Source organism: Erpetoichthys calabaricus, chromosome 2 (genome assembly GCF_900747795.2).
Source record: "Erpetoichthys calabaricus chromosome 2, fErpCal1.3, whole genome shotgun sequence".
Classification (NCBI taxonomy): Eukaryota; Metazoa; Chordata; class Cladistia; order Polypteriformes; family Polypteridae; genus Erpetoichthys; species Erpetoichthys calabaricus.
In genome coordinates, this window is record NC_041395.2 from 172308021 (window position 1) to 172320202 (window position 12182).

General features: G+C 40.3%; 1 protein-coding gene across 3 annotated transcripts in view; it reads right to left on the reverse strand.

Annotated features, from left to right (window-relative positions):
• atg16l1 (ATG16 autophagy related 16-like 1 (S. cerevisiae)) overlaps positions 1 to 12182 on the reverse strand; it is a 73253-nt gene that overhangs the window by 12360 nt on the left and 48711 nt on the right. For all 3 annotated transcript variants that reach the window (XM_051923581.1, XM_028794801.2, XM_028794800.2), the window contains 3 exons: positions 5830 to 5950; positions 2686 to 2791; positions 190 to 339 (listed from right to left, as the gene is read on the reverse strand). In XM_051923581.1, the coding sequence (XP_051779541.1) occupies positions 190 to 339; positions 2686 to 2791; positions 5830 to 5950 (377 nt within the window). The remainder of the gene's footprint in view (positions 1 to 189; positions 340 to 2685; positions 2792 to 5829; positions 5951 to 12182) is intronic.

Consider the following 12182-nt stretch of genomic DNA (forward strand, 5'->3'; position numbering starts at 1 on the left):
TTCAATGTGCAAAATGCAAGTACTTCAATATTATGTTTTGATTTCTTTTCTATTCTCATGCAGGACAGTAAATTTTACTGTACTGTCCCAGTTTTCCCAATATGCTAATGCTTGATTTACTGCAACACTAAAACAAACCAATTTAGCTCTCCACAAATAATCACACAAAACATAAAACTCCACTCTTACGTGAACGTTTGCTTCACAGTGTTCATCCGCAAGTCAATAATTTTTAACAGATCATCCCTAGAACAGGTAAGTAGCTCTGTCCTCTCTGGATTCAAGTCAAGTGATGTGACCCTGCCAAGCAGCTCCAGCTCCCGTACAATGCATTCTGACCTGTCAACAAAAACAAAACAAAACAAAAAAACAGTAAATAAGCTTTTTACACTACACACCACACTTCTTGCAACAATGTAGGATGGCCTTCTCTAAATGTAAGGAAAAAGCTGCATTGGTTTTTGTGTTTTACATAGCTCTTCTAAATAAAGTCAATATGTCATTTTACTTCTCATTTGGAGAACTAGAACTTATCAGACACACTTTCAAAGTTGGCTTTTCTCAGAGGTTTCTACAGTAAATACTAATTTTGGTAGGCTGGCACTTTGATACAGTGCTCTATTATCCTAGAATAAATGAAAACACACTGATGAATATTGGTAGTTTTATAGATCCTATTAATGACCTCTTCAATTTTAAGTGTGAATATTTAGTAAATTGGATTTGTTTTAGTGCAAGTTTCAATTTTATGCCTGATTTAATATTTACTGTACTCAGATTTGATTATTAATTGTACTTGTTTTATCCGAGTGTTCTATTATTCATGGAACTTTTCCACATTAAAAAATAAGCGGGCTAGCCCACAATGCATCTCTCAAGAGTGTATAAAGGTAAAATACAATGTATCAAAAACAATCTTCAAACCTTCACTTTAAAATCCAATGCCAATTAAGTGCCTGATAAATAGTCAGTCTCTCTTTTTTTTTTTTTTTTTTACACTGTAGCAGGTGCAGAAATTTATTTTTGTAAAATGTGGAATGAAAGTAAGCATATGCATGTCTGAGCTAGTGTGCAATTATGAAAGAAGCCTACCTCCACATCAAAGTGGACAATTGTTTTGCAATGGGATGTTAGGATTCTACAAGTTTGTGTTTAATATTTTGGGGCTGGGCTATTTCAACTCCCAAATTTACCTATCATGATGCAAATAAAGCTGGCATATATAGCAAACTATCTATATAAAACTTTTTGCAGTCTGTATAACCTAAGCTGCCGGCTGCAGTAGGAATACATTGAACTGAAATTGCTCTCTCTGGACTGCAAACCTGAAAAACCTTTGGCTTTCTTGGCTAAGTTGTATTTGAAAAGTATGTGTTTCTTGAGTCAAAAGATGTGGTTTTTAGGAACATACCTAATCAACTACAGTCAGTCTAAAACTCTCACTTGTGTGAGACAAAGGTTTCATATCACATGATAGGAAAGTGAGTGGTTTGAGATGTGTACTGCCACAGGTGAAATGGCTACAGATTCTTCAATTGTTCATGTTAAAAAGGGTCGAAGACGGATCTGCTGCTAAAACAAAGGCGGCAGAGACAAAAACATTTGGCATAAAGAGGCAATCTAGTCAAACATACAGTAGCTTGTCAATCCTTAGGCACTTTACTTTAGGAACCATCTTACATATTTTATTACAACTTTTAACTGAAATATTTGTTAACTATCCTATGCTTAAATGGAACTCTCTTAAGTTAGTTTTACAACAAAAATCCAGTGAGTGGTCTTTAAATTAACAGCGATCATCTACCCTTTCAGGTCCCTTTACTAACTTCTGACTTGCTCTAAAAATCTGTATCATCTCAATATTAAATACTCTTCGATTGGTATAGTAAAAAAATAATGAATACTGAAATCCATCAAGCTTTCTTGACAGCTGATATGTTGAAGAACTAGAAGTAACCCAGTATTTCCATTCCAGAATTCTTCTAGCACCGTTTTGTCTCTTCAGTAATATGTAGATCAAAACTGCATACAAAATATTTCAGACAAGGCCTAACAAGTGTATTATAAAAGTTAAGGATAACCTCCCTTGACACATTTACTGGAAAATGCAGGAAATGCAAACCTACATACTATTTGTCTGCAAAATCCAATGCCCATTTAATTTTAGAATTTTGTTCAACAGTTATGGATTCATAGATCTGAATGACACCACAGCCATCGCAGACTGTTCCTTCACCTGCATCCAGGAGCTACTGGCTTATGCAAAGTTGCTGAATAGCATATCCAATGTGTCAACAGTTTGCTTATCATGTAAAAACTATAAAAAGTGTGGGAGTACAGCACATATGCAGTATTATTTAGTAACAATGGCACAAGATGCTACTGCCGACATTCTACTCATCAGATGATAATTCAGGGCAGAGAAGGGGGTGGTTATGGACACATCCAATGACTGCAAGTCTTGCATTGATTTACAAGAGGACTAAGACAGGGTAGACAGGGTTAGAAGAAAGCAGAGATACACTAGTCAGCTGTGCAACCTTTTCTGGTCACAGGTCTGCGGTGAGTATATACAACACTGACTATATCAAGAAAATAAGGGAACATTTGCATGTGTTCTTTAGCATTGATCTTCACATCAGAGCAAGTCCATTTTTGACGTTGTTGAAGTCTGCTATATCTCACCTGATATCCCAGTAACGGATTTTCTTATCAAAGTGGCCACTCATCACACACTGCTCTGTGCACACTATATCATTGCAGCTGGATCCAGCAAACACAGTCTTTATACCTGGATTTGAAAAGAAAAAGGGTTTTTGCTTGTTTTACTTCAATGTAAAGCATTTAAAGAATGTATACCTCAAGTAGATGATATGTAATGTCTGTGAGGACTGTGAATGAATGACTCACAGATCATGATTCAATTTTACTAAGATTTCAAAACACTTTCTCCAACACTGGTTTAAAACTATTAAGGAAAAACTGCATTTCTCTTTATTTACAAATTGTTGGTGTTTGCTTTTCATAAGGTTTTCCTCCTAATTCCACAGAAATGTACTTTGTTGTTATGCCATAAAGTAAAAAAGACATTCCGTTGAAGGTCTGTTTTTACAAACGGGGAATCTTCCCTACATCAACACGAAACACTTCATCATTAATATTTCAAACTGTATATTCTCCTTTTCTCTTAGCACTGCAGATCTGAGGAGTCATCCATTGAATTTCACCGCATTTCTCTACTAATGAGTGTACACAATTGATTTTTTGGCAAAAAGTGTTCCTTTAATGTTTTGTAATGAGCTTGTAGACAGAAAAATCTATTTGGTTTGGCTTCCGCCAGGATGTACAGGATGTGTGTAGTCTCAATTATTCATCCAAAGAGTTTTTTTTTTTTTTTTAAATATTATGAAACCTAACATTTTACAGACCAACTGTAAACTGCTATAAAGAAGAAAAATGCTAATATTGCTTCAGAAGAAGCTATGGCTTAAATGGGCTCAGTTAAAAGGTTGGATGAGCCACTTAATCAGTTAGCATTATAGTTTAGGGGCTGTATATAAGTATGAATCTGTGTTAAGGATACTTCATAAATAGGATGAATCTTTCTACATTTCCAAGGCAAGACCCTAGAATGGGTCCAGAGTTAGACTATACTGTTCTTGAAATTTTATTAGCAGGCTGCTCATAAACGCTCAGTACTTGGGATTCAACATACTTACACCCATTTAATCAAATACAAAACCATGGATGCAGTGGCCATCCCAGCAGCATTGGTAGGAAACTGCCAGTCCACCCTGGCATAGGAGCCAATTTGGAATAACAAATAAACCTTACCTATATACATATTTACTGAAGCAGTACTGGTAACTGCTTTGAACTGTGCCTAGTATTCACACTTTATTTAAATGTACAACTCATTAGGATAATTAAATATATTTTAAAGACACTTTTTTGTTACTGTTCTAAAATTAGATACATGCTCAAGAAAAGTAACTGAAATTAACCCTCACTGCCGGCATTCAAAGCTGTAAAATCTCAAAAAAATGCATTCTTTAAAACAACACCTATCTGCATTTAATAATTCAAAGAAAAGACAGAATGTGCACATACACAGAAAAACATGAAAGTGCAGCTGAACATCTTGCTAATTTTACATGGAAAAAGTGTTAAATTGTATTTCTCATTCTTAAATTACTACTTCATTGGCAAGTGTTAAGAAAATGGAAACAATGTGATCTTTGCACTACTCTCCAACCGATTACAATACATGTTGCTTATCTTATGCTATTTGTATGTGATGTTATTTTCTGTTACAAGTGTATCCAAAGCTTCTAAGTAAAAGTCCTGTACATTAGGTACTAACAAATAAAAGGGATTCTGAAATTCAGAGAAATACTCTGCAAAGAGCACGATTGTGTCTGAGTACAGTAATCCCTCATCCATCGCGGGGGTTGCGTTTCAGAGCCACCCGCGAAATAAGAAAATCCGCGAAGTAGAAACCATAGGTTTATATGGTTATTTTTATATTGTCATGCTTGGGTCACAGATTTGCGCGGAAACACAGGAGGTGTAGAGAGACAGGAACGTTATTCAAACACTGCAAACAAACATTTGTCTCTTTTTCGAAAGTTTAAACTGTGCTCCATGACAAGACAGAGATGACAGTTCCATCTCACAATTAAAAGAATGCAAACATATCTTCCTCTTCAAAGGAGTGCGTGTCAGGAGCACAGAATGTCACATAGATAGAGAAAACAATCTCTAGCAAACAAATCAATAGGGCTGTTTGGCCTTTAAGTATGCGAAGCACTGCGGCACAAAGCTGTTGAAGGCGGCAGCTCACATCCCCTCCATCAGGAGCAGGGAGAGAGAGAGAGAGAGAGAGAGAGAGAGAGAGAGTTTGTTTTTCAGTCAAAAATCAATACATGCCCTTCGAGCTTTTAAGTATGCGAAGCACCGTGCAGCATGTCGTTTCAGGAAGCAGCTGAACAAAAGATAGCAACGTGAAGATAATCTTTCAGCACTTTTAGACGAGCGTCCGTACCGTCTAGGTGTGCGAACAGCCCCCCTGCTCAATCCCCCTATGTCAGGATCAGAGAAACTCAGCGCAAGAGAGAGAGAGAGAGAAAGTAAGTTGGGTAGCTTCTCAGCCATCTCCCAATAGCGTCCCTTGTATGAAATCAACTGGGCAAACCAACTGAGGAAGCATGTACCAGAAATTAAAAGACCCATTGTCCGCAGAAATCCGCGAACCAGCAAAAAATCCGCGATATATATTTAAATATGCTTACATATAAAATCCGCGATGGAGTGAAGCCGCGAAAGGCGAAGCGCGATATAGCGACGGATCACTGTACACCTTATTTTATGTTCAACATCTGATGAATGATGAAATTACACTGAAAGTGATTATCCAAAGCTTTCCAAAATAAACAGTTAATGAACTAGAAAGTATTTCATTTATTTCAGACACTGCGACAATTTAATGGGAGTGAATGTTCCTTAAAAGTGAACAAACTCTCAGGAAGTACACAACACGTCATAGAGAAAAATGACAGTCTATCAGTTCTACTGAAGTTTTGCTGACTAGAGTATCCCTTTGAGAGTTTTACTCTGGAAATATAAAAACACAAGAGTACATCAATTAAAGGAAAAAGGTATTCACATTGACATTTTCAGCTGTTACTTTATGCTTTGCTCTAATTACATATAACAAATTAATGGAGGAATCTCAAGACAAAATCTTGGACATCGGCAACAGTATTCATAGTGCTTGCCATTAAAAGCAACTGATTTCATCTTAAGCTGCTGTTAAAAAAAAATGCTTACAGACTTTGCTGCGAAGATCCCACAGTTTAAGAGTTCGATCATGGCTGCCAGACACAATACGAGCATTGTCCAGCAAGAAGCGAGCAGACAGCACCTTCCCACTGTGTCCAGTAAGCGTATGCTAATGGATGAGAGTAGAAACAAACAAGTAAACAACTATTTGACTGCTAAAGACTGCTTTGTACAAGCAAAGCATAGTTTACTGGAGCAGGTCCAGGGGAAACATAATTTGACATTCACAGTTGTAGTAACTATCACAGCAAAACCAAAAACTGAAGATTATAATCTTCCTTTTATATCATGCCACACCAGGATTTTCGCCATGTAATTATGCTCTAAAAAAAACAATACCTGCTGAGTTGATGATGTTGTGATGTGAGATTTTATATATAACTTGATAAATATTTTGTATGTCTTTATTTGTAATTTAGTGTTACTTTGGTGAGAGGAATTCATGTTTGCCCCCTTTACGACCGAGTCTTCTTGAATTTTACAACAGGATTTGGGGTGCGTGTGTGTGTGCTTTAAACCAGTTTGGCGAGTGTTTCTCTGCTAAAGTCTTTCAACCACGGCATGGATGCCAGGTTACTTCAACAAATGGTTTTGGGGAATGGCAGGTATTAAGATGTTCTATTTCCCCATTGGTCTGGGGTATGATTGTTTGGAATTGGCTTGTCTCAGAGGCCTTTAAGTACTACGACGCCCTATTGGCTGTAGGGGTTGGACAGAAAATCTCTATATTTACTTGTTTAACCTCACACTCTCTCTCTTACCAACTAACATATGATGAAGTCTCTCTCTCTTGCTAACCTGTGATGATGAAGACAGCACAATGAAGAGCACAGTTTAGCAGCCATTTTGAACAGACATGTGGCTGAAAGCTGAGCACAAATGATGCCTTAACTAGAGACATTTAAGTAAGTACAAGTCTGTGTGCCGCCTGAACTACATATTACCATTTAATCAGGTTGTATGGTTGCCAATATTCAAATGTATTTTGCATATTGTTATTATTTATGAATATTACCAATAATACATTGTTTTGTGTGTAACTTAATTCCTGCTTATCTTTTTACTACACCTAATTGCCTATAGATATAGAAGGGAAGGTGGGGATAAGTTTTATATACTATAATACCTTATAAACAGTGGTAAATCTGTGAGATTAGGCATTCTGACAAAGGCTACATATTAATAATATAATAGGGGAAAGTAGAGCAATACATTACTCTACCAAGACAAAACAGATGGTAAAGGACTTTCAGCTCTAAAGGACCTTAAAGACAGGAGGTTGAGCTAATGGACATTACAAATGCATTTTATGATAAGTCATGAAGTATAGAAATGGAATGTTTTGAAAGCAAAATGCCAGAAGCAGTGAAACAAAACTAATTTAAAAACATTTAGCAAATTGTTTCATTTCACACATTCTACTTCCACACAGTATGGTATAGACTGAAGGGTACAAAACAGAACTAAATGTGATGGATTGAATAAGCGGCTAAAGCACACTTTTCACGAGAAACAGCAACTTTTTCACAAAATTATGGGACACTTACTGTAAGCAGAATAACAAAGGGTAAAAGAAGCTTGCAGGGACATTGTGTATTATGAATTTTTTTTGTGATAACTGGGTAGTTTTAAGCATTTTTAAGCATTCAGACTCAGTTCCGGCACCGCCGAGAGTGGCAGCCTTGTCAGCAGCTCCGTGTATGACTGTATGAGTATGTGTACTTTTCTACTTTTATTTTTCTATTTATTTTTATTTATTGATCACTCCTATCACTTTATTTTATGTGGATTCGTTCCCTGGACACACTTACTTTTACAACGTGGGCATGGATTTTTACACGCCAAGACTCATCTATTCAAGTACTCAACTTCGAGCGCGGAGAACAAATACCAGTGCCGGTGTGGTTCCCGATTTACCCGACGAGGTAAGAAGAAGGCGGTATCGTGGCAGCAGAGCCGGCACTAAGCTAAAAATGAAGCAGCTTGCGAGAAAGTGGCGTTTTAAGCCTTCAGTGCCTTCTGTGATTCTGGGAAATGTGAACTCAATCTCAAATAAGATTGACGAACTGGCTGCGCTGGTGAAAAATGTCAGAACCTACAGAGAATGCAGTTTGTTGTGCTTTTGCGAAACGTGGCTAACTACCACCATCCCAGATGCTAACGTGGAGCTACCCGGGTTTAGCACAGTTAGAGCGGACAGAGATGCAAGTACCTGTGGAAAACACAAAGGAGGAGGACTCGCTCTCTGTGTTAATACACGGTGGTGTAACTCTGGACATGTTAACGTCAAAGTCTCCACTTGCTGCAGGGACATCGAACTGTTGGCCGTAAGTTTGCGTCCCTATTACTTGCCCAGAGAGTTTGGACACGTCATTGTTGTCATCGTGTACATCCCTCCTCGGGCGGACCTGGAGACAGCAAGTGACATCATCCATTCTGCTGTTGCTAAGTTACAAACGCAGCACCCTGAGGTGCTTGTGCTAATCGCTGGAGACTTTAACCATGTGACGCTGGACAAAACATTACCTGCCTTCTCCCAGTATGTGGACTGTAACACCCGGGGAAATAAGACTATGGATTTACTGTATGCAAACGTTAAAGACTCATACAGCGCTACCCTGCTGCCTGCGCTTGGGAAAGCAGATCATAACCTGGTTCTGCTTCAGCCTCACTACAAACCAAAAGTGAGGGTCCTACCTGCAACCACACGATCATTCAGGAAGTGGACTCCGGAGGCAGAGAAGGCTCTGAGAGAATGTTTTGGAACTACAGACTGGGATATCCTGCAGGGATCACATAGTGAGAACATTGAGGAAGTTGTTGACTGCACTACTGACTACATCAACTTCTGTATGGACATTGTAGTTCCAGTAAGAACTGTACGCTGCTATGCTAACAACAAGCCATGGATTACAAGTGACATCAAGGGCCTTTTGAACCAGAAGAAAAGGGTTTTCAAAGGCGGTGATCGGCATGAGCTCAAGAGCGTGAAGAAGGAACTCCGAGTCCAGCTCAGGGTGGCGAAGGAGCAGTACAGGAGAAAGCTGGAGCAGAAGTTGCAGAATAACAGCATGAAGGAAATGTGGGATGGGATGAAGATCATCACTGGCTGCAGCTCGAAGCGGGGTACCACCATCGAGAGAGACGTGAAGAGAGCAAACCAAATGAACAACTTTTTTAACAGGTTTGACCACCCTAACCCACTCTCACCTCGGAGTACTGCACCCTCCACACATCCTTCTGCTGATACCAGCATAGGAGAGACATCCCCACCCATAATTACAACAGCGCAAGTGAGCAGAGAGCCGAGGAGACTTCGTGCCAGCAAAGCAGCGGGTCCAGATGGAGTATCGCCACGACTGCTGAAGGTCTGTGCATCGGAGCTGGGGGGTCCTCTACAGCGCATCTTCAACCTGAGCCTGGAACAGGGGAGAGTCCCGAGGCTTTGGAAAACATCTTGCATCACCCCAGTCCCAAAGGTATCACGTCCTAGTGAGCTGAATGACTTCTGGCCTGTTGCACTGACATCACATGTGATGAAGACCATGGACAGGCTGCTGCTTCACCACCTGAGACCACAGGTTCAACACGCCCTCGACCCTCTGCAGTTTGCTTATCAGGAGAAGGTGCGAGCGGAGGATGCCATCATCTATATGCTACATCGATCCCTCTCCCACTTGGACAGAGGCAGTGGTGCTGTAAGAATTATGTTTCTAGACTTCTCTAGCTCCTTCAACACAATCCAACCTCTGCTCCTTAGGGACAAGCTGACAGAGATAGGAGTAGATTCATACCTAGTGGCATGGATCGTGGACTATCTTAAAGACAAACCTCAGTATGTGCGTCTTGGGAACTGCACGTCTGACATTGTGGTCAGCAACACAGGAGCGCCACAAGGGACTGTACTTTCTCCGGTCCTGTTCAGCCTATATAAATCGGACTTCCAATACAACTCTGAGTCCTTTCACGTGCAAAAGTTCGCTGATGACACTGCTATCATGGGCTGCATCAGGAGTGGGCAGGAGGAGGAAGAGTATAGGGACCTAATTAATGAGTTTGTTAATTGGTGCGACTCAAACCACCTACACCTGAACACCAGCAAAACCAAGGAGCTGGTGGTGGATTTTAGGAGGCCCAGACCCCTCATGGACCCCGTGATCATCAGAGGTGACTGTGTGCAGATGGTGCAGACCTATAAATACCTGGGAGTGCAGCTGGATGATAAATTAGACTGGACTGCCAATACTGATGCTCTGTGCAAGAAAGGACAGGGCCGGTTATACTTCCTTAGAAGGCTGGTGTCCTTCAACATCTGCAATAAGATGCTGCAGATGTTCTATCAGACGGTTGTGGCGAGCGCCCTCTTCTACGCGGTGGTATGCTGGGGAGGCAGCATTAAGAAGAAAGATGCCTCACGCCTGGACAAACTGGTGAGGAAGGCAGGCTCTATTGTAGGCACGGAGCTGGACAGTTTAACATCTGTGGCAGAGCGACGAGCGCTCACCAGGCTCCTATCAATTATGGAAAATCCACTGCATCCACTAAACAGTGTCATCTCCAGACAGAAGAGCAGCTTCAGCAACAGACTAATGTCACTGTCCTGCTCCACTGATAGACTGAAAAGATTGTTCAACCCCCAAACTATGCGACTCTTCAATTCCACCCGGGGGGGTAAACATTAACATTATACAATGATATTGTCTGTTTTTTACCTGCATTATTATCAATCTTTAATTTAATATTGTTTTTTGTATCAGTAAGGTGCTGCTGGAGTATGTGAATTTGCCCATGGGATTAATAAAGTATCTATCTATCTATCTAGTTTTATCACTAGGGAACTGCCTATTAACTCATTTTACTCTTTTAATGAGATGTATTATTTGTGTTGTCCTAATATGTTGAGACACATGTATCCATGCTGCAATGCTTGCACATCATATTTATTTATACAAATATACACATACAGTACTGTGCAAAGGTTTTAGGCAGGTGTGAAAAAATGCTGTAAACAAAGCATGCTTTCAAAAATGGAAGTGTTAATCATTTATTTTCATCAATCAACAAAATGCAGTGAATGAACAAAAGAGAAATCTAAATCAAATCAATATTTGGTGTGACCAGACCACCCTTTGCCTTCAAAACAGCATCAATTCTTCTAGGTACACTTGCACACAGTTTTTGAAGGAACTCGGCTGGTAGGTTGTTCCAAACATCTTGGAGAACTAACCACAGATCTTCTGTGGATGTAGGCTTCCTTACATCCTTCTGTCTCTTCATGTAATCCCAGACACACTCGATGTTGAGATCAGGGCTCTGTGGGAGCCATACCATCACTTCCAGGACTTCTTGTTCTTCTTTACGCTGAAGATAGTTCTTAATGACTTTGGCTGTATGTTTGGGGTCGTTGTCCTGCTGCAGAATAAATTTGGGGCCAATCATACGCCTCCCTGATGGTATTGCATGATGGATAAGTATCTGCCTGTATTTATCAGCATTGAGAACACCATTAATCCTGACCAAATCTCCAACTCCATTTGAAGAAATGCAGCCCCAAACGTTCAAGGAACCTCCACCATGCTTCACTGTTGCCTGCACTCATTATTGTACCGCTCTCCAGCCCTTTGACGAACAAACTGCCTCTTCTGCTACAGCCAAATATTTCAAATTTTGATTCCTCAGTCCAGAGCACCTGCTGCCATTTTTCTGCACCCCAGTTCCTATGTTTTCGTGCATACTTGAGTCGCTTGGCCTTGTTTCCACGTCGGAGGTATGGCTTTTTGGCTGCAACTCTTCCATGAAGACCACTTCTGGCCAGACTTCTCTGGACAGTAGATGGGTGTACCTGGGTCCCACTGGTTTCTGCCAGTTTTGAGCTGATGGCACTGCTGGACATCTTCCGATTTCGAAGGGTAATAAGCTTGATGTGTCTTTCATCTGCTGCACTAAGTTTCCTTGGCCAACCACTGCGTCTACAATCCTCAATGTTGCCCGTTTCTTTGTGCTTCTTCAAAAGAGCTTGAACAGCACATCTTGAAACCCCAGTCTGCTTTGAAATCTTTGTCTGGGAGAGACCTTGCTGATGCAGTATAACTACCTTGTGTCTTGTTGCTGTGCTCAATCTTGCAATGACATGTAACTGTCTTCCACAACCTCACCTTGGTAGCAGAGTTTGGCTGTTCCTCACCCAGTTTTAAGCCTCCTACACAGCTGTTTCCGTTTTAGTTAATGACTGTGTTTCAACCTACGTGTGACACCTGTTTGGAATAATTGGTTGATCATACACCTGACTATAATCCTACAAAATCCCTGACTTTGTGCAAGTGTACCTATAAGAATTGATG